Consider the following 23272-nt stretch of genomic DNA (forward strand, 5'->3'; position numbering starts at 1 on the left):
GAGAATATCGTAACATGCTCACTGTACATCCAGACCACTTAAGTGTTAATGCGTCTTTTATTTTAATTTTATTTTGATCTAGTGAGACTGTTTATAGTAAATGAATGGATCTTGTACAAACTCTGGAGCTGTGGTTATTCAGACAGAACAATCACGTTAATTCTGATTATTTTTTCACCAAGGAGTCCGGAGTTTCATATTAACCAAGGCAGGTTTTTTTTTTCTTTTTTTTAAAAAACAACTATATTTTGAGAGGATTTTTGCAACTTTTCAATAATCTCAGTCTCTGTACATCTACAAAATCCTTCGCCAGATCTATTCTCCTTTTGAATTAAAAATTTTGCCTTTGGAATCAATGACCTATGGATACGACACATTTATATAATTCAACCAAGTGCTAATATTTTACAGCCTCGCCTATTTAACCAACCAGTTTCAGATACTCCCATAGTTTTCGGTGTTCAGCAGTCGGAGCTACGTATCTTTCAGAGGGCCCTAAGTAGCACTGAGTGACAGCAAAATCAAAATGACTTTAATCCATGACGTACAGTCAGACCATGCTATCGGGAGCTTTTCGGTTGGATGGTAGTATCCGGTCGTATGACAACAACATGCACGCTTAAACCAATCGAGAACGCTGCTGAAGTAAATGTTTGTAAGTTGCGTCATTGACGGTGAATCAAACGTGCTTTTCAAGTCGTTGCAAAGGTGGAAATGGGTCCTGCAAAAAGTCTCGGAATGTTCACTGTTTTCTTCCCAATGGGACACGTTTCTTAAAACTCAAAGACCACACAGACTCACTCGGCGCTGTGCCAGATCTTAATGTTGTTCTGAAAAGAAGTATTGGATAAGAAAGACGGGCGAAGATGGATGGTGGCGAATATTTAATGTCAGCAGAAAACATGGATCCGACGTTGTCAGAACTTGGAGTGGAGTTTACTTTAGGTGACATTGATGGTGAGAGATTCCGTCAGCGTGCTCGACCCGTCACTTTGCAGCTACAGTCCTGTCAAGTGTACTGTGGTGATTTCGACGTAGGCTGGCTAGCTGTGCTTTCGGTTTGTGGACGTTAGCTAGCTATCGAACGTAGCGCAACATTTCCTAGATGGCTGGACAGAAGTTAGTTATACTAGTCACAGTCTATGGTTATAGTACTTGCATTCATTTGGTTGCTAAGTTTCCCTCGCTAGGTTGGTTGTGGTGACCAAACCGATACTGAGTTGCACAGTTCTGGATGAGCGTGGTTCTAAGGATATGCAGCCTATTGTTTGTGCTTACTAGCTATCGTTGTGAACACATAATGTAACGGTAATGTTCAAACTAAAAATATGCCTTAACTATACTTACATAACTTGCTTTCTGGGTTATTTGTTTAGGTCACAGGCTGTGAATCAATGAGCTTTCAGTAAACTGTTGTGCGATATTTTTCTTCTGGCTGTTTCTCTGTTGGAGTTGCTAAATTAATCAGTGAAACTAACAGTATTCATCTCTATCACACCAGTTCCCCTTTCCCTGAGTTGCACAGACGCAGTGTGTGGCAGTAATACATTAAATATGTGAAATCCGCACATGACCGACCAAATGGAGTTAACGTTAACTTAATTGACTCTGTAAAATGACCCCCATAACAACCAGTATGGTAGACACAAAATTAAAACTTTTTTGATTTTGAGTATATCATATTTGATTCTGATTAATAGTATATAGCTGCATTAATTCTGAAATAAATATTATAGTGTAGTTGATTACATTGATTCTGACCTTGCTCTGTTCAAATGTGTGTGAGTTCAAGGCTGCCGTTATCATCACTACTGTGATACTGATACATTCTTTATCTCCCTGACCTGATGTTAAACTGTGTCAGTCTGCTACAGTATCGATGTTGTAATCCACAGCAACATATGCTGAAATGTCCAAAGCCAACAACACACCACAGCCAGATTTATTTCTTTTCCTGACAACTTGTTCAAGCATTTATTGTCAATGAGTCAAACATTGCAAAAAAAAAAGAAGAAAAAAAGTAATTTCTGTCTAAATCATCTGTGTTTTCCTGTCCCTGTTCATTTACAGAAATGCTCCAGTTTGTCACCCACCAAGTAGATGACCTTTTAGAAGACCAGAATGCACTGGGTTGTGTCCAAGGCAGTGGGCTGGGAGCCCTGCAACAAGTCTCTCAATCGCCAGCACAGACCTTCCAAACCAGCCCCTCTGTGCACACCCCCCACACTGTCCGCCTCACTTCCCCTCAGACCCCCGCCCGAGTGTTCTCTGCACAGCCCCACCCCCGCGCCCCACCCCTGCTCCAGCCAAAGCCCTGGCCCGTCCCACAGGTCCAGGTGCAGCAGGCCCAGGTCCAAACTCACGTCCTGCCCATGAGCTCTCCAGGCCTGCCAGGCCAGGCCCAGGCCCACGGTCTCCCGGTGCAAACTCTGGCCCAGAGGGTGCTGTTCACACCTGGCCTGACCAGCGGCTCCCAGTCCCATTTCATCCACAACTCCCTCATCTGCCACCAGAACCCTGCGCCTGGTTTCCAAGGTGAGCTATGGATCCGTTATGAACATATGTATGATAGGCAGGCATGTATGTACAGTAGGTGTAAATCCTCTCCGAATTCATTGCACTAATTGTTTGAATTCAAGTTAAAGTAGTTTTTTTGCTGTTTGTATAACATACATTGTACCGTTCTTAGTCACATACTTATTGTATGTCGCTTTGGATTAAAGCTTCTGCCAAATAAATGTAATGTAATGTAATGTCACATGTCTCTCATTATTTCGAAGACATTTAAGTCACATGAACAGCTTAGGCAACATACACAATCAATACAGTACAGGAGTTAATAAAGCTCTGTGATGTCACTGACTGAAGAACCGAACTGCCTCAGGGTAAAAAAAAAAAACCTGTTCCTGCATCTGTTTGGGTGAACGCTTTGCTTTGCAGTACCTGTCTATCCAAGTAACGGTCCCAGCGGTAGCGACTTCCTGATGGGAAGGAAGTAATCGGGCTGTTGCCCAGATGCCCAGATGGTTAGCGTTTGCTGCTGTCTTCTGGGCTCTTCTGGAATAAACGTCACCTACGCGTGGCAGCTCTCTACCAATAATTTTGCGCTGTTCGCACAATGTTTTCAACCAATTTTTGTTCGTTGTTAGAAACATTTCCATACCATACCATTATGCACCCAGTGAGAACGCTCTCCATTGTAGATCTACATTACATTATTACATTACACGCATTTAGCAGACGCTCTTATCCAGAGCGACTTACACAACTTTTACATTATATCCATTTATACAGCTGGATATATACTGAAGCAATGCAGGTTAAGTACCTTGCTCAAGGGTACAACGGCAGTGTCCTTGCCCAGGAATCGAACCTGCGACCTTTCGGTTACAAGTCCAGTTCCTTACCCACTGTGCTACACTCCATCTATAAAAAACCGACCAATGTCTGGGTAGCGTAGAGGTAAAAGCACTCGCCTACCACCGCGGAGACCAGCGGTACTTCTGGCTCGGTCAGACGTTCCTACGAACACAGTTGGCAGTGTTCGCGGGTGGGAAGCCGGTGAGGTTATGAGTCCTGATCGTTGCATTAGCGACTCCTACTGGTTGGTCGGGGCACCTGTTCAGCAGGGAGGGAATCTGGGGGAGATAGCGTGAACCTCTGCACGTGTTACGCTCTCCCAGTGAAACTCCTCGCTGTCAGGTGAAAAATAACTCCACAGGTATCGGGAGAGCCATGTGGTAGTCTACACCCTCCCCAGAACAACAGAAGGATAGTGCATCAATCAGGACCGTGATACACACGGGGAATTGGTGTAACGACTAAATTGGGAAAAAATGGGAGCAAAATGGCAAAAAAAAACAAAAACGACCAATGTCTTGGTGGTTACACCGAACATCTTGAGGCGTCTCAGAAAATTAAGCTGATGCTGGGTCTTCTTGGTTGAGTGACTATTTGAGATCCCTAGAGGTCTGAATTCCTAAGAATTTAAAACAGGCCACTATCTCAACATTAATTCTGCCCCATTAATTCTGTTAGGTATGCGCTGTTCTCTCTTGTGAAATCACACATTAATCTCCTTTGTCTTAGTGACGTTTAGATGTTATTGTCTCATTCAGTGAGACTTGCAGCCTCCTTTCTGTAAATTTGTCATTTAGCTGAAGCTCTTATCTCAGTTAGTGTCTTACATAACAAGAGGGTGCATCCAGTTAAGTTATTCTGAATATACGTATATGCTCCCACAATTTGTAGAATAAAAATAAAATATCTTTTCCAGGAATTTGTTATTTAATATGACCGTGAACATGTTTTGATTGTATGTTAATGTGGAAAATGTTTTGTATGTCTTATATGCTCTTCACAGTCCTCCAACCACAGATGCAGAATATTGTGACCTCACCCCACGTCCAGCCAATGGCATTTCAGCATCAGAGTGTCCTGACGCCATCGGGCCAGGCCATCCAGACGCTGACCACAGCCCAACCGGCAATGCAGGCCATGTCACCACAAGTCCAACAGGTCCCTGACAGTTTTGCATCATGACACCTTTCTGTGATGCAACACTGTTGCAATGCCCGTATGCTGAATATTCCTCAGATTGGACAGTGTGCAAACTCAAGAAAAGGCGAACATATTTGACAGGTGTTGAGCCAGAGAGGCTCAAGTCTGTAACAGGGAGTATGTATGGAGTTTGACCTTAATATAGTCCTATTTGTTATTGTTGACCTCTCAGTCAAACCAACTTTACTTTTCGTTACACAGAACTCCTCGTCAACTGTCGTCATCTGACATAATCGTGTTGTTGTGAATTCGGCCAAAAGCAGCGCAAAGCATGCTGTGCATTAGGCCTGTACATTTTGGGAGCAGATCCAATCTGTCTTACTCCCTGTATTCTGCAGATTCTGATCCACCAGCCCCAGATGATAAATGCAGATTCCCTGGTGCTGACCACTCTGAAACCCAATGTGACGCAGGTTCTGTCCAGCGTGCAGAACCCAACCGGTATCGCCGGTTTCACAGGCCCCATCCAGACTTCTGCCCTGCAAGTTCCAGTATGACATCATCACTTTCTCCGCACCTCACACTGGATCTGCTCAGATTGCTGTCTTGTGTCTTGCCTACTGTGTGTTGCCATTGTGTGGTCATCCATTGCCTTCTGGGAAATATAGTACTTTTTTATTCCTGAGACTCATATTCTACACTTCTGTGAGTCACTCTGGATAAGAGCGTCTGTCCTCTATTCTTCTCTCAGAATTTGGTCAGGATTCAATCGACAATTGTCCATAACTTTCACACATAGTTAAATTTGGTAAGTTTAGAAATGAAAGTTAAAAGAAAAAAGTTGTATTAATCTGGAAAAAAATTGTTGCCTTTACTTTAACATTCACGGCAAAGGAATAGTATTCAATTGAATCCTGGCCTGCATCTGTCTTTGCTTCATGTGTTTAATAAAATGTCTCTCTTCCTCTCCCACCCCACTCCCACCCTTTCCATCCTCCCAGACCCTATTTGGTGGCAGTGTTCTAACCACCATGCCGATGATGATGGGGGGCGGAGACACGGTGCCAGTCAATCAGCTGTCTCAAGGGACACCGCTGTGCGGGAACATGGCGTACATTGGACAGGAGCAGGGGGCGGGCTTAGGGATGGGGATGGGGATTGTGGCGGGGCCAGGGGTGAAGGAGGGAGAGAGCAGGTCCACTCACAACGTCATCGAGAAGAGGTACCGCTCGTCCATCAACGACAAGATCATGGAGCTGAGAGACCTGGTCATGGGCAACGATACCAAGGCAAGTTGGGATGGGCGGGGGGTTAAGAAGAGTGAACATAGCAGGGCAGAATGTGGGTGTGACCTAATAATAACTGGTACCACAGTGCCATTATTCAGTTGCATTACATTACATTACAGGCATTTAGCAGACGCTCTCATCCAGAGCGACTTACACAACTTTTACATAGCATTTTACATTGTATCCATTTATACAGCTGGATATATACTGAATTTTGGTTAAGTACCTTGCTCAATGGTACAACGGAAGTGTCCTACCCGGGAATCGAACCTGCGACCTTTCGGTTACAAGCCCAGTTCCTTACCCACTGTGCTACACTCCGTCTGTTGCAGTTTATTATGCTGTAGATTTGGAGTTGACATGGTTTCTTTTGCCCCCGTGACTCCCATCTGTGTAGATGCAAAAGTCGGGGGTTCTGCGGAAGGCCATTGACTACATTAAGTACATGCAGCAGGTCAACCAGAGGCTGCGGCAGGAAAACCTGGCCCTCAAGGTGGCCGGCCGGAAGAACAGTGAGCGTACCTTTTTTTTGTTCTACTTCCGAAACTTACGTCCCGGGAAACGGTCCGGAATAGCATGTAAAATATATTTCAGGAGCAAAATGTTTACAGGAAAGAAACAATTCGGACCCTTTGTGTTTTACAAACACACTTCATATACCCTTATCTGCTGTGATCAGGTCCATGGGTGTGTGTGTTAGCGCAGTTCACAGCTGGTGAACCCTGGTTCTGCGTTGGCTGGTCGGGGTTCTCTCCATTACAGTACATTACATTACATTACATTACAGGCATTTACTGTAGCAGACGCTCTTACAGCAGTAATTACATCACAGGCACTTAGCAGACGCTCTTACCCAGAGCGACTTACACAACTTTTACATAGCATTTACATTGCATCCATTTATACAGCTGGATATATACAATTGAAGCATTGCAGGTTAAGTTCCTTGCCTAAGAGTACAACGGCAGTGTCCTACCCGTGAATCTAATCCGTGATTTTTAGGCTATACTACACTGCTCTACCTCTGTCTGTGTGTGTCTCTCTGCAGAAGGGGAGGTTCACGGGGCAGTGACGTCCCCCCCAGCCTCCTCCTCAGGCTCCAGCTCCCCCCGGAGGATCTCCCCCCCCTGCACCAGCGCAGAGTCAGAGAGACCCCTGCTGGCACAGGAGCAGGTGAGACGCCACACAACCGCACACCCCTTACCACCCCTAACCCCTTATCACCCCTAACCCATCCCACCCCTAACCCCACACACCCCTAACCCATCCCACCCTAACTAACACACCCACCCATCCCACCCTAACCTACACACCCCTAACCCCTTACCACCCCTAACCCCTTACCACCCCTAACCCTTCACACCCCTAACCATCCACACCCCTAACCCTACACACCCCTAACCCATCCCACCCCTAACCCTACTCACCCCGAACCCCACATACCCCTAACCCTACACACCCCTAACCCATCCCACCCCTAACCCTATCACCCCTAACCCCACACACCCCTAACCTACACACCCCTAACCCATCCCACCCCTAACCCTACACACCCCTAAACCCACACACCCCTAACCCATCCCACCCCTAACCCATCCCACCCCTAACCCTACACACCCCTAACCCATCCCACCCCTAACCCCTTATCACCCCTAACCCATCCCACCCCTAACCCCACACACCCCTAACCCATCCCACCCCTAAACCTACACACCCCTAACCCATCCCACCCCTAACCCTACACACCCCTAACCCATCCCCCTAACCCTTCACACTCCTAAACGTTCACACCCCTAACCCTTCACACTCCTAAACGTTCACACCCCTAACCCTTCACATATAACTTTTCAGTTATACACAATAGATATGTTTCAGTGGTCAGAATACAGTGCCATGAAAAAGTATTTGCCCCCCCTTATTGCATATTTGTCACTGAATGGTTTCAGATCTTTGGACAACATGTAATATTAGTCTAAAAGAACTGGAGTAAACACAAAGCAATACAAAAATTTCATTATAATAATTTACATTTTAATAATTATGATACTTAAATGATTTTTTTTTTACAGTCACAAAAAAGTATGTTTTCTGTATTTCTTCTGTCTCTCTCTCTTTGTATCTGTCTGTATCTCTGTCTCTCTCTAGAAGAGTGAGCCGGACTCGGAGGGAGTGATGGATCGCTCTCGTCTCCTCCTCTGCGCTCTCACCATCCTCTGCCTCTCCCTGAACCCGCTTCCCTCGCTCCTGGGGTCCAGGGCCCCGGCTGGGCCCAACTGGAGCTCAGTAGAGACGGGACACGGACCCTCCAGAACCACGTTTGGCCTACCTGGCCAATCCCAGAACCTTGGTGAGCCTTGAGTCAGTCTTTGAGTGCAAATTTTAAAAATGGCATCTAAGCAGAACAACTGGTATGTGTATGGTTTTATGTTTTTCATAGGGCTTGTTATGGATTTTTATTAAAGATTTACATTTTGGTTCTTGGTCAGTATAGTTTAAACATGTACTAGAGCATTAGTAATGTTGCATATATATTCACTGGTCCGTGAATGTTGTTTGGCAGGCCTGGTACTATTGCTCATATAGATCAGGTGAAGTCCCTCTGGATAATAAGAGCATCTGCTAAATGTATGTGATGAGATGTATTGTAGCCTGTGTCCTTCCTGTGTGTGGTGTAGAGTGTCGCCAGTGTTTGTCACTCTCTGAGTGTAGTATGATTACGGTATCGCTCGGTTCTGACCCCGCTCACGGTTTGGACCCTGCGTGTGGTTCTGACCGGTTCTGACCGGTTCTGACTGGTTCTGATTGGTTCTGACCGGTTCTGACTGGTTCTGACTGGTTCTGACCCTGCTCTGACCCTGCGTGTGGTTCTGACCGGTTCTGACCCCGCTCACGGTTCGGACCCTGTGCGCGGTTGTGACCGGTTGTGACCGGTTGTGACCGGTTCTGACCGGTTCTGACCCTGTTCTGACTGGTTCTGACTGGTTCTGACCCCGCTCACGGTTCGGACCCTGAGTGTGGTTCTGACCGGTTCTGACCGGTTCTGACTGGTTCTGACTGGTTCTGACCCCGCTCACGGTTCGGACCCTGCGTGTGGTTCTGACCGGTTCTGACTGGTTCTGACCCTGCTCTGACCCCGCTCTGTTGGTCTCCAGCGGGCTGGCTGTGGGCGCTGCTGCCCTGGGTGGCCGCGTGGGCGCTGAGCTGCGTGGGGGCGCTGTGGGGCTGCGTCCGGGTGCTGTGCCTCTGGGAGCCCGTCACCCCGCTCCACTCGCCCAGGTCCGTCTGCTTCTGGAGGCACTGCAGGCAGGCCGAGCTGCAGCTCCACAGGGTGAGCACGGAGCTGTGCGTGTAATGGACACCCTCTGCGTTCCTCTTTGTGTCTCTAAACTCTGTCCGCACCTTTTTATTTTGCTCCTTTTTTTTTTCCTGCTCTTGATTTGTAATTATGTCTTTGTCAGGGTGGTGGCAATTCTCTAGACTTTCTCCTTTTAAGGGTGCTCCATGAAAGGCCTCACTTTTTTCCCGTTCAGATTTTGCGTTTGATTGATTGCCGTATCCAGGGAAACCCTTTTAACCTTACTGAAGGCAGTGCAATTTACACATAGAAACCAATCAAGTGCAGTTCCGCCTATAGTGTGCATTTACCTACAATTCAACACCCATTTTCCACACTGAAACACAAATCTCAAGGGTTACAGGAGGGAAATGCTGTCCAAATCAGCATCATCTGATGTGTTTATTTATTAATATCATAATTGTCCCCCTATCTCTCCCTCTCTCTCTCTCTCTGTTTCTCTCTCTCTCTTTCTCTCTCATTCTTTCTCTCTGTGTCCTGCAGGGTGACTACGCAGCTGCAGCTGCCAGCCTGCAGTCCTGCCTCTCTGACCTGTCCAGAGAGCTTCCGCTCTCCTCATTTGACCTCGCCTGCTCCCTCTGCTGGAACGTGATTCGCTACTGCCTGTACTGGCCGGCTCCACTGCGCTGGCTGGGTCTGCAGATTGGAGGGGGGCGCGAGGGGGAGGAGTCTCAAACCAGTTGCCGTGACGCTTCTCTCGCCTATCACAGGCTCAGCCAGCTACAGCTTACGGGTGTGTTCACTGCTTATTTCAGTTTGATGAGTGGTCAGGTCAATACTTTATGAGATCTGAGCACCATGTTATAAGTCTATGTGGGTGGAAATGCAGCACTGTGGTCCTCTCACTTGAATTTCCAAGTTTACATGTATATTTCCAAATTTACATATATATGTATATTCGTACTGTCCTAGTTGCAGAGTGTGTGCATGCGGTGTGGCAGTGCTGACTCCTGTCCTTGGTCCGGTGTGTTTAGGGCACCTGCCCCAGCACAGCAGCCTGTGGGCTCTGTCCCTGTCCCTCAGCGCGGTCAACCTGAGCGAGAGCGCCCGCGGGAGGGTGGCCCCGGCCCTGAGGACTGAGATCTACGCGACCGCGGCCATCGCGCTGCGCTGCGCCCTGGGGCCCCGGCCCCTCTGCCTGCCTGTGAGCCTCTTACTGCCGCTGCGCTTACGGAGAGACCCACACCTGCCACTGCTCCACACTTACACTTTCTACCTCTCTCTCTCTTTCTGTCTCTTCCTCCCTCCCTCCCATCCGTCTCTTTCTCACTCTTTATCTCTCTCAGGGTTACCTGCTGAGCTGTGCAGAGAGTGTGGCCTTTTCCTCTTCAGACAACACTCCGCTCCCCGATTGGCTGCACTGGCTCTTTACGCCACTGGGAAAGTGGTTCTTCCTGAGTTGTGATTGGTCCGTGAAATTCAGTAGCCGAGAGGAGGTGTACACTTCTCAGAGAGGACCAGGTGCTCGCTTAACGCAAGTGAATGTGAATGTGTGCTGTTTGACATGTCGTCTAGGAAGCGTGAAGCTTTGTCCTAATAAATAGCAACAGTGCATCCAGTTTTCCTGGCACTGATTGTCCATTTTGACTGGTGATAACTAACATGAAGGTCTGAGCTTTCGCAACTTTTTTTTGTTGTTTTTGAAGCAAATTACTCCCTCCTCCTTACATCTGTACGCATTTAGATTTTTCAGAATTCCATGGGAAGCTCCTAAGTAACACTTAAGAGAGTGGCATTGCTGGCTTTTAGTTTCAACCAATTACCTTTGTTTTAGTTTTCTGACAGCTCTACACTGGTTCTTCTCCTTGAGCGCAGTAAAATCTTTAGGATACACTTGCCATCTGCGGCTGTAGCTGGAGCCTATGCGGATGTAAGGTAAAGATATAACCCAGGTGAATTAAATAATTAAAGGCAGAATTTGGCACGGAGTCCTGAAACGGATATGCCCTCGCTGCTCACCCCTGCCGTGATTGGTCGATGTCAGGCTCTGTCCCTCTGTGTGTGTGCCCAGCCGACCCCATCGCCCAGCTGCACGGCTGCTTCTGCGAGGAGCTGCTGGAGCGAGCCGTGCTCGCCCTCGTCCAGCCCGCGTTCGGAGGGGTCCCGGACGCCAGGCGAGAGGACCACAGGTACGACCCCCCCCCCCCACAGCGCGGTGCTAATCTCACCCGGGTCAAATACGTGTTTGTTTTGGATTCAAATACTTTTCTGCGCTTTACTGAGCTTGACTTGCGGCATTGGAACCTATGAAATACTATCAAACAGGGCAAACACGGCCTTCTGGTTCTCTTGGCAGGCTCAGGCGCACCAGGAAAGATCAATAGAGCGCGGGAAAGTATTTGAATCCAAAACAAATATGTATTTGACCCTGGTGTGGTGTTAATGCTGTACTGAGGGAACCCAGCTCATGCACACAGATCCCTATGACAGCGCAGTGCCTGCATGCTGTCTGCACTTAACGCTGCCTTATGGTTATGTTAGAGCTCATGCACTGAACCCCTCAAACGTCCTGTTTACCTGTTAGGGAGTTTGTGGGTGCCATGGAGTATCTCCAGCTGTTGAGCAGCTGTACAGAAGACTCACTCTGTCCCTCTAGCCCTGTCCCTCACCCAGCCAATCACAGCTCTACTGCAGGTACTGTACAGTTACCCTCCAATCATGTCCCTGCCACATGTCCGGCGGGCTCAGTCTCTGCGCTGTTATTGGCTGTTTCTTCAGTTGTGTGTTTTTGCATGTTGCTTTTGCGACACTGCTGACTATACATCCATGTATAGTCAGCAGTGTGTTGAACACTTCCTGGCTACAGTAGGCTATAAGGCTTAAATATTTTTTGTAAAAGGAATACGTCTCTTTTTAAAACGATGTATACATGTACATGTACACCTGTCTCGCTGTCCCTGTTTCGCCCAGTTGTAGACCCCGTGTGTCGGTGGTGGGCGTTGGCCCTGAAGGCAGCCGTCCATTGGCTGCAGGGTGACGATGCGGCGGTGAGGTCATTGCTGGCTGAGGTGGAGCTCATGCCCAAAACCCTGCGTGCACTGAAGTTAGTATTACTGCAGGTGCGGTGTATGTCTGTATGCCATTGCTCCAGTCGTGGACGTGGTTATTGATAATCTCTGTGTTCACTCTGCTCCACCCTGTGCTGCAGTCACCCTTTGCCCAAAGCTGTGCAGCAGCTGTGCAGGGCTGTGGATCTGAGTCTGGAGGGGGAGGGGGCCCTGGGCTGCCTGTCCCACTGCGACCGGGCCAGCGGCCACCTGAGGGCCAGCATCTCTGTGAGCCACGCCCAGCCAGGGAACTGGCTCACCAAGGTGCGCATCTAACACTGCTGTAATACAACGCTGTGCATGCTGAACAGGCCTTCCTGTACATGCTGTGCTTCATAGTGTTTCATGAAACAAACTTCATACTGATACACATTACATTACATTTAGCAGATTCTCTTATCCAATAAATGAGAAACAGGACTGTACACTCACACAGATACACACACACATACACATGCACACACACAAATGCTCTGGATAACCTTGTAGTGGTTACTGTCAAGGGTTTTTATCACATTCCCTACAACTCCTGTGAGAGGGTTTGTACATGTGTTTCACACACACACTGTAACAGTACTAGTCAGCAGCGTGCATTGCCGTGGATTGGCTGTGGATTGCCTGTGTTTGACGGCTGTGTGTGGATTGGCTGTATCAGACGGCTGTGTGTGGATTTGCTGTATCAGATGGCTGTGTGTGGATTGGCTGTGTTAGACGGCTGTGTGTGGATTGGCTGTTTGTGGATTGGCTGTAGATTGGCTGTGTCACATGGCTGTGTGTGGATTGGCTGTGGATTGGCTGTGCTAGACGGCTGTGTGTGGATTGGCTGTTTGTGGATTGGCTGTAGATTGGCTGTGTCAGATGGCTGTGTGTGGATTGGCAGTGGATTGCCTGTGTTTGATGGCTGTGTGTGGTTTGCATGTGTTAGATGGCTGTGGTGTAATAGCAACCCAGTGCAGTGTACCCACAGCCTCCTCCTTCCTCACCCACAAAAACCTCATGTGCAGCTAGTCCTGAGCACTTCACTCTGCTCAGTAACATGTAGAGTTCCCCACAGGTATGCAGTTGTCTTCACAGACACTGACACTGTAAACCGACTAAACAGAGTATCATTTTCACATACACCGTGTACTGTGTCCTAACCCCCCCCCCTCCTCACTCTCCTCAACCTCTCTCAACCCAAGGGGGTGGAGCTCCTGGTGTGTGACCTCTTGCTGACCCTGAGGACCACAGCGTGGCAGCGAGGAGGTGGCCCCGTTGGTGAGCCTGGCCCCGCCTCCGGTTCCCAATTGGCTGGATTTCAGGCGGACCTCAGCTCTCTGCGCAGACTGGGACAGTGCTACAGGCAGGCGCAGCATAAGGTGCTGTATGGCCCCTCCCTCGCTCCAATGACATCATCACTGACATTAGCACTAGCATTAGTATTAAACTGACAATTATAATAATCACAGTCTAATTGTAAGGATTGTGTAACTTATGGCTTATTTTTCTTCAGTGGTAGGCCACAGTTGGCCCTGTATTGACAGGGATGGGGTGGGCTTATATTGCCATGGATGATTTGAGAAGCAGAGCTGATTATAAATTTGAGACTTCAAAAGGCAAATAATTTACAAAATATACATAATGGACCTTTATTTTCCATTATAGATAGCTAGTCAGCATGCACTCTTAATAACATTTCAGTGTCTGTATTATCAACCAGTCCGGTACCGAACTCTCAAAGTACTGTATTTAAGTACTGGTGTCTCCCTGAAAGCTTCTTTCAGCCTGGCTGTGATGAAGCTGCCCGACAGGCACAGTAAATGGATATTCATGTTGATGGCGAGCCTGGCCTCCTCTCCTCCCGCAGGTGTTCCTGCACGAGACCACGGTGAGGCTGATGGCGGGGGCCAGCCCCACCCGCACTCACCGCCTGCTGGAGCACCGCCTGAGACGCCGCGGACCCCGCCCCGGGGAAACTACAGGTAACCCCCCCCCCCCTCCTCCTCCCCCGTCACCGCCCCAGGGAAACTGCAGGTAAACCCCCCCGCCCCTGTGACCACTCCATGGAGACTACAGGTAAACCCCCCTCATCACAGAGTGCATTATCACAGTACTACTAAATATAAATCACAGCGATCGCAAGCTACAGGAAAACACCCCCCCCCCACCCATTACAGGGTGCGTTATCACAATAATACTAACTACAGTGATAGCAAATTACAGGTGAACAACCTGGAACAGGGCTGCTAATCACAGCGCTAGCAAAACTACAAGTGCGCCCCTCAAAACAGGGTGAATGCTGGCAAAACATACGCAGGTAAGAAGACACCTGTGAAAGGGCTGCAAATCGCAGTGCTGGTGGAAAATCAAAGTTCCGGCAAAATAGCCCTCAGCAATATCAGTAACAGGGCTGCAAGTCACCACGTATGCGGAACAACAGGTAACTCACCAATAACAGGGCTACAAACGTTGCTCTATATAAAGGGTGCCAGTTAGAGCTCTGTGACTCTGTGATTCTCACCCTGTGTTGTCTGTATCCATGGTAATGTGTACAGTGTTAATGCCTGCAGTACAGCCACTGACCTCTGATGCGTCTTCCTCGTTGTCCCCGCACCCGTTTTCCTCCCTGTTCCGTCTCCCTAATCCCTCCATCCTCCTAATCCCCGTGTCCTCCGTGCCTCCTGGATTCTCCCTGTCTCCAGGAGAGGACTGCGTGCCCGGGGAGAGGGAGAGGGCCCACGCCATCCTGCTGGCCTGCCGCCACCTGCCCCTGCCCCTGCTGACCCCCCCGGGGCACCGCGCCCGCCTGCTGGCGGAGGCCAGCCGCACGCTGGAGCGGGTGGGGGACCGGCGCTCTGTGCGGGACTGCCAGCGGGTCCTCCTGAGGCTGAGCGGGGGAGCCACCATCGCTGCCTCCTGAAGGGAGCGCATGCATGCACGCACGGACGCACGCACACACGCATGCACGCACGCACGGACTAGCACACGCACACATGCACGCACGGACAAGCACACACGCGTATGCATGCAGGCACGCACGGACGAGCACACACACGCACGCACACTCGCATGCATGCACACACGCACGGACTAGCACACACACACACGCACGCACGCATGCATGGACGAGCACACACATGCACGCACACTCACATGCATGCACGCACACTCACATGCATGCACACACGCAAGCACACACACGCATGCAGGCACACACATGCACGCTTTCACACAGGCACACCCACGTGCTCACAGACTGTACACACGCACACACACACACACACATATATGCATGCATACACTTGTGCACGTGTGTTAGGGGAAAGCCTCTGTCGCCGCGTTTTGCAATGAATGAGAGAGTCAGAGGTTTAGGCCAACGCAGGTTTCCAAATCTATTACAGTATACTCCACGTATGCAGTCAGAGATTCCAAGCAAGATTGCACACTCTTGGGTTACGGATCAGCTGAAGTCCAACTGTCTGTATGCCAGCCGAACCACCCGCCACTCTTATGGTTATTTCAGTGGACCATACCAGAGTCGGGCATCTGCTGGTTTCCATGATGTTTTCATCTTCCACACGGGAACTATTTCCAGTTATGTTGTTGGGTCTTGATTATTAACCCTTTCCCATACATGCACATATTACTGTGCAGGAGGCTTAAGAAACCATTTGTAGTACAACCTGTGTGAAGCATTACCAAAATGTATTATTTAACTGTATATTATGCATCCAGGGCTGTACATCTATTAGGAGCTGACTCTGGAGAAACAAGTTGCACTGAACATTTGCCGAAGTGTGCTGAAAAGCTGAATTAGCATTTATTCACTGAACTGTTACACCCAGATAAGCTTGGCACTGCGTATGTGACGTTGTATGTAGAAGTTAGTGAAAAAGCTGAAATATTTGAAACTTGAAACTGTAAAAACTGAAATGTTTTAAGGACGTGTAATGTTGGCCAGATAACCAGCTCTATCCATCTAAAAACGGAGAAATGAGGAAAAAAATTAAAGAAAAAAAAACATAATTTGATGCCACAGATTAGGTATGGAGCCAAAAAATAGCCAGGGGTATGCTGCATGATGTAGATTTGCAAAGTAGCGGTTTACAAATGACCTTCATTCACAAAAATGCTCAGAAATGACTGTTATCATGTTTTAACTTCACTACAATGCACTGCATGCGAGAAGTAATGCACTGAAGCACTGGTCTGCATTGATCTCAGAGATTGTCTCCATTCCTTATTCCTGCCTGAGAGGTCATGCTGGCAGGAAGTGTGTGTGGTGTAAATATGTACGAATGAAAGATGAGCTTTAAGGGTTTTACTTAACCTTTCCCTGCTGCTGCTGTCTGTATCAAGGGACCATTCTCCCAGTTCTGATTTCTTTGTTCATATCTTGTTTGTCTTTTTGTTCTGCATGAAATGTTTTTTTTAATTTTTTAAATAAAGGCATATACTTAAAAAAAATATATTTTATCACGACTGGCATAAAAGCAAGTACATTTACACAAGCTGATTGATACTGGTATGCATTTTTGTATTCCGATAATGTGTATTTTCTCATTGTATATAATTCTCATAACAGCTTGGCTTATTTGCAGTACCATCATTTATTGGTTTCTCAGTCTGTTGTCAATAGAAACAGTGATGTTATGAAGTTACAGAGCAGAGCCTCTGTACCCTTATGCCTCTGATTTCCCTGTGTTTGCAGGTTCTGATCGCATTGGTGCTCTTTCTTTATTAATAAAATAATTTTACAAACCATTGTGAATTAATGACATTTATTTACAAAATATTTTATTTACTGGATTGAAAATTTGGAGAATTGAGCAATGGCTTGTTTGTGTGAACTGGATGGTGGACCACAACAATACTGTACCGTCTTACTGTATGTGTACAGTCTGGCTGTTCAGCCACTGTGGGAGGTACCTGTATGTTTTCGTAACATTTGTGTGTATTTTTACATATAATCTGAACTTGAATGCCAGTGAACAAACACTGTGGACAAAATGTGTGTTTACGTGAATTGTCTTGCAATTTCAGGCACACATTTGCTTGAACAAAAGCAGCATTTTAAAGACCGAATAATTGGCTGAAAGAAGATACTGATATATTAAGTTAAAATGGTAAAAGTGAACAGTGACTAATTAACTGGCCATTTGTTAAAAAGAGTGTGGCACAGTTGTAACTATTGAAAATTTTGCAGTTTACCATTCTGGGCAGTGGTGACAATGTTCACTCTGGCTTTCAGCTTTGGCTTTTCAATTTTTGGGAGGTTTTGTTTTCTAAGTGAAGCATTTATTTATTTTAGCTATGTATTACCGTGGTGTGCTACCACGGTAAAACACAGCTGTGATTCATGAGTGTATGACCCTCTGGATGTGCTCTGCACAATTCCAGACCAATAGTTTTTATTCTCCCTTCTAGTGTCCAAGCCCCCTGTACCCCAGGTGTACAGCAAACAGAACCTCTGTGAAGAGCTGCTAGATAAGAAGGAGCCAGAAGCAGGCATTGCACAATATTTTCTGGAAATGAAAAGTGAAGGAAACATGGCATTTGGGGACAAGCTCCACACAGATGTGGCTGAACGTTTCCCTGCCTAAGAAGCAATTGACCATGTTGTGCGCATGTGAGATTATGGTACATAGAAACAAAGGCTGTTTGATAAAATGAGTGGGGCCACTAGATTTCAGGAGGTAACTAGTAGATATGCTGTCAAAGAACATCAGAACTGCATATCTACACACAGTGTACACGGTGTACAGTGGATAGAGAGAATGAATGAGAGCCTGTGGCCTCATGAATAATTAATAGAGAGATCATTTACAAAGCTTTGAGAGTAGTTGGTAATGTAATGTAATATGCGCAGGCAGCACACACACAACCTCCATGCAATGAATTTCTTAACCATGATGCAGTAGCAAATATTCTGAAGATGTCATGCTTGATAAAGAAATATCCAGTAAGAGGCCAATAGTCCACTTTCATATTTATTCCTACCACACAAAAATAATTTTCACAAAAACAAAGTTTAAGAATGTAGTTCAGCCATGGTCAGGGAAAGGCATTGTTTGGGGGAAAACGTGTTTTAAAAACGGAAGGAGTTTCCATTTGAATAAATGCAGAAAGACATAATAATTAGGAATTTACCTTCATTCAAGGTTTAAAGAAAAGAGGAAAGGAATCGACTATCGTCCGTAAGTGATAGATGAAAGAGGGACCAAGCAGTGGATAAGAAGGGGTGGAGCCATGTTAAAGTTTCACGAGCCAGGCCATGATCTAGATTAGGTTACAAACGTGTAACCCTAACCGAACGACAAAGAGAAGGAAGGAGAAGGAGGAAAAGACGAGTTGAAGGGGATACAGAAGGGGAACAGTGTGAGATCTTTGGATGAAGTTGTCTTGGCAATGGATTTCACAGAGGAAAACCAAGACCAGTAAACAGGTTCATTTAAAACTGTAGATGTGATTTAAAAAGTAATATGGTGGTCTGATGATGCATATGTGATTATGTTACGTAGAAACATCATAGAAAGGAGCAATACCTATAATTATACCTGTGAATGCTGCTGTGTTGTACTTTCCCTGATGACTACTATACTGCTAAATACCTCCAGTGTGATTCAAACATTTATCCATTTGGACTGTTAAGTATATTTGCATATTTCTGTATTTTGACTATAGCAGTCTTTGCGATTAGGTGATATAATTACCATCCTAGAAAAAACATAACGTAAACTTAGTTTGATCATTCCGGTTATTTACGATTGGTCAGAAGTGTCGTGTTTTCCTGTTCAGGAACAAACGGACAGCCTCTGGCTAGTGAGGGACGACTGTGGCATCAATGAGCATGAAGAGAGCTCTCTTGTTTACAGCTTGGCAATAGTAAAAACCACAGCTACATTGCAACAGGGTAAAAGTCCTTCTTTGTACACGGAAATGCTAGTCTTGTGTTGCCTCTTCTCTTTGTAATGGCTGATGCTGTGTAAGAATATGATATTTTGCATTCGACCTTTGTCCATCAGTGCAGTGTACGTATGCATTGTTTTTTCTTTGGTGAATATTGCATCAAGCAGTTTTTTCCCCTCCCAGTCACATTTCTTCACTCTCTCCACATCACTTCTCCTATTTGTATACCCCTTCCCTATCAATCCATGCTCCTCCCTTACCCCCTTCCTCAATTTCTCTATCCCACACCTTACCCGACACACTCTTACTTGCTCTGCCTCTTGTAATACCTCCGCACTGGCCCTTCTTTTCTTTCTCCATCTCCAATCCTGATTCCTCGGCCCTTATCCATCTCCCCAACTGCTCCTTTCCCCGTTGGTCTCTCTCCCAGTTCTCAGGGTCAGTGAATCTACCCTGTGTGCAGCAATTCCATTGGCCCACAGGAAAACTAACCGCCCCTCCAGGACAAAACATTTAGGCCGACCATGACTCGGCTGGACCCCTCTCCTCACAGACTGACCCCCCGAGCCTGGGGTGAGGAGTCCAGGGGCAGGGAAAATTCCAGCAGACACACAGGTCAGGGAAGTGAATTGGCGCAGGTTCCGTTGGTCTTATTTATACACTACATGGCCAAAAGTATGTGAACACCTGACATCCAACATCTCATCCAAATTCATGGGCATTAATATGGAGTTGGTCCATCCTTTGCTGCCATAGAAACCTCCACTCTTCTGGGAAGGCTTTATACTAGATGTTGGGGCATTGCTGCTGGGATTTGTTTCCCTTCAGCCAGAAGAGCATTAGTGAGGTCGGGAACTGATAGGGTGATTAGGCCTGGCTCGCAGTTGGCTTTCCAACTGATCCCAAAGGTGTTGGATGAAGTTAAGGTCAGGGCTCTGTGCAGGCCTGTTCTTCCACACAACCATTTCTATATGGACCTCACTGTGTGCCTGGGGGAATTGTCATGCTGAAACAGGAAATGGCCTTCCCCAAACTGCCGGGGAAGCACAGAATCGTCTAGAATGTGATTGTTTGCTGTCGCATTAAGATCTGCCTTCACTGGAACTAAGGGGCCTAGCCCAAACCATAAAAAACAGCCCCAGACCAAAGGGTGTCCAGATAGTTTTGGCCATATTGTGTATATTTTCATCCCACCATGTTCTCAATTTGGAATGGCTCATTAGTGAACCTCTACTATCCAACTGGGAGATCACAGACAGGCATGTGCTCTCCGCTGAAGCATGTGATGTCAGCTGCTGCTTCTTATCACACTGTAGTATGAACATTTGGGCTTGCACAGACATGAGTTGGAAGTCATTTCATGTGCAGTTCAGCAGCACCTTCACTGTTATAATTAATTATAAAAATCACTTTTCACCTAGCAAAGAGGGTTCCAGAAATAACTAAAATGGATTCCTTTATGGAGACAAGCCAAAGAATCTTTTTTTTTTTTAAATGTGGAATGTTTTCAGTTATATCAAAGCCCAGTTATGGTGCAAAACTTCCATTCAACTGAAAAAGAATCTGTGATGGACAAATCATTGATCTCAATGACACTCCCTCATTTGCATATATTTCTGTTACTTCTATCAATTCCAGCTGCGCGGGAGAAGGGAGGTGAGAGTGGGTATCTTTCCCTGAAGAGGGCAGAGAGCAGAAGTTCCCTTCGAGAGAGCAGTCCACCACCACCTTATCGACACAGAGAATTAGGACGCCCCCTCCCAAGCACTCGTAGTCCAGAGCCCAAAGCCTGCATCCCTTTCAGAAACCCTGACCTTGGGGTCCCCTCCAAGAGGCGAAACTCGGATTCAAGTAATGAGCCGCTGCTGACAAGTCCGCCAAAGTACTCGCAGCACTCAAATTTCAGACGGGGCCCTCGCTCTCCAAGTCCTTACACTTCCAGCCCCTATAACACAAGCCCCACCCTTACTCGCTCCTACTTGTACTCTCCATCCAATCACCAGTCAAGACACTCCAGCTCATCGCACAGACGAGGTTCCATCCTTTCTCCCTCCTCTTCTCCATCTCGGAGCCCCTCCCCGTTCCGACACAGTGAATACTCCAACTCCTCCTGCAGGAGACATTTTGACTCTGAAGATTATTCCCAGGGTCGTGGTCGGGAGTACAGAAGCCCCTCCCAACACTCATATGAGCGGGGTTTGGATTCCGAAAGGCTGTATAAAAATCTCAATTCCATTGCCAGCTCCGCTGACTTCAATCAACGGTCCGGCTCCTCTGCGAACTGGAAAAGCAAAGCCGACATGAACGGGTACCCACACAACCGTGGCCGAGACAGCCGAAACCCCTCCCCATCCAGACGGGGCTGTGACACACCCAACCATCCCCTCCAGAGCAAAACCTCAAATAGCAACTCCAGATGCGATTTAACGGCATCTTACTCCCAGAGGTCCCGGGACGGTCAAGCTAAGACGGACCCAGGCCATTCAGCAGGGTCCTGGGGTGGATCCCCCCGCTCCCCCTGCAGCCCTGCCCTCTCCCGGGGATCCTCGCCACACAGGAGGGGCCTGGACTCTCCCCCTTCCCGGCGTGTCTCGGAAGCCCGGAGCCCCTCCCCAGAGTACAGGAGGTCATCCTATCGCAACAGAAGCCCCTCCCGTCGAGTGCACGGGCACACGTCCTCCCAGAGTTCCGTAGAGTCTGAGGCCTGCAACGTCTCTGGGGGTTCGGACACGGCGGGCTTGATGGAGGAGTACGTTGTGATGGCAGACATCCCCAAAACCAAGCCCATATACCTGAAGGAAGGACCAAGGCCAAGGGGGAAGTCTCAGAGTCACAGGACAGAAGTGGAGGAGATTCACAAGTCATCCAGGTATAATGGAGAATGAGAGGGCAGCGTGAGCTAAGGGAGTAGAAAAGGGGACAGAGTAAAGTAGGGTACAAAGGTGTGTGTGAGAAGGAAGGAGCTGGAGTAAAGAGGGTCTTGATGTTACTGTGATGTCGTTTCCAGTCAATTACAGCCAAGTAGTCAGTATAGAAATATCCCTGTTCTCCGCTCTCCTTATTTTGCCTGCTCTCTCCTCTTTGAGGTACTCTCACACAATCGATGGCCACAGGGAGCCGGAGGATTCCAGGGAGCGAGGGAGAGGGAGGGAGAGGGAGAGGGGGAGAGACAGGAGGGAAAGGCTGGATGTGGATCGTGGGAGACGACCTCGAACCCAGTCCACAGTTTCACATCACTCACAGGTAAATGCACTAGCAGCACAGAAACACTGAGCTGGGAAAACTGTGAATTCCAACACATACAATCACGCTACACTCAGAGACATTACATTCCAGGAGACTACTACTCCTCAAACGTATGTGCTACAAATATACTCTTTCTACATTGTGATGCATTCAACAACTGAGTGAAAAATATGTTATGTACTATAGCTTAATACATGAAATACTCTTTATAGCACGATTCCTTGCATTATAGCTATATCTCTCCATAAGACTCACAGCACTATATAACCCGGTGTGATTGATTGACAGCATTCACAGAAATCCAGCCATCACCCGGGAGAAGGAGTCAACCCGCTGAATGCACAGCAGCCCCCTGGACACACCCAGACACAGGTCCAGCTGTGTGACACTCCTGGGTGGCCCTGCACTTCTCCATCTCTCTGTCTGGTTTTTCTCCTCTGTCTTGATGCCTGCCGTGTTGACCTCATAAACATCTCAACTAATGTTCTGCGGTCGCATACAAGCATCTGAATGTGTCTGCCTGTGTGACCTCCAGCCTTTGATGTTGTCTTAACACAGAGTACGTCCCAGGTGGACAAAAGGACAGTGAGTCTGTCCTCCAGCTACCGGACCGATCTCTCGGCGGAAACCCTCAACGAAAAGGCATGTTACCTCTGTCGTGAATGGACCTTTCTGCTGTGTTTCTGTGGGCCTACTGAGGTGTCTTTCCTCCGCTTTTTTTCATTCATCAATTTTTGCGATAATAGACATAGATATAATCACATTTTAATATGTGCTCGACCCACGCTTGTGTATTTGAGTCTCTTCTCGTGTGGCCACCTCTCTGTAACTGCCTGCTGCACTACATAGCATGATCACTTCAAACTCTTCTTTTACTCTGAGTCACTCAGTATATTTTATCTATTGATTTTCCTGTCACTTCTCAGAAATCACATTCATTCTTTAAA

General features: G+C 47.4%; 1 protein-coding gene across 3 annotated transcripts; it reads left to right on the forward strand.

The window, feature by feature from the left end:
• Positions 1 to 501: 501 nt before the first annotated feature.
• LOC135248871 (sterol regulatory element-binding protein 2-like) lies at positions 502 to 16934 on the forward strand. Of its 3 annotated transcripts, none has more exons than XM_064323888.1 (20): positions 502 to 957; positions 2071 to 2535; positions 4364 to 4518; positions 4899 to 5051; positions 5502 to 5789; positions 6187 to 6301; positions 6838 to 6962; positions 7938 to 8136; positions 8942 to 9117; positions 9628 to 9877; positions 10119 to 10288; positions 10431 to 10605; positions 11156 to 11273; positions 11669 to 11778; positions 12055 to 12187; positions 12293 to 12455; positions 13373 to 13549; positions 14038 to 14152; positions 14873 to 15009; positions 15572 to 16934. In XM_064323888.1, the coding sequence occupies exons 1-20, from the start codon at positions 867 to 869 to the stop codon at positions 15782 to 15784; spliced, it is 3528 nt and encodes a 1175-aa protein (XP_064179958.1). In that variant the 5' UTR covers positions 502 to 866; the 3' UTR covers positions 15785 to 16934. The 3 variants fall into 3 exon arrangements, with proteins under 3 accessions (XP_064179958.1, XP_064179959.1, XP_064179957.1); XM_064323889.1 differs by having other exon boundaries at positions 503 to 957; positions 4899 to 5045; positions 7935 to 8136; XM_064323887.1 differs by having other exon boundaries at positions 504 to 957; positions 7935 to 8136.
• The last annotated feature ends 6338 nt before the right edge of the window (positions 16935 to 23272 follow it).

Source organism: Anguilla rostrata, chromosome 2 (genome assembly GCF_018555375.3).
Source record: "Anguilla rostrata isolate EN2019 chromosome 2, ASM1855537v3, whole genome shotgun sequence".
In the NCBI taxonomy this organism is placed as follows: domain Eukaryota; kingdom Metazoa; phylum Chordata; class Actinopteri; order Anguilliformes; family Anguillidae; genus Anguilla; species Anguilla rostrata.

Coding starts and splice junctions, on each gene's coding strand:
- LOC135248871 (XM_064323887.1), top strand. CDS start 867: ATGGATGGTGGCGAATATTTAATGTCAGCAGAAAACATGGATCCGACG. Junction 5,790..6,186: donor TCATGGGCAACGATACCAAG/GCAAGTTGGGAT, acceptor CCATCTGTGTAG/ATGCAAAAGTCGGGGGTTCT. Junction 10,289..10,430: donor CCCGGCCCCTCTGCCTGCCT/GTGAGCCTCTTA, acceptor TATCTCTCTCAG/GGTTACCTGCTGAGCTGTGC.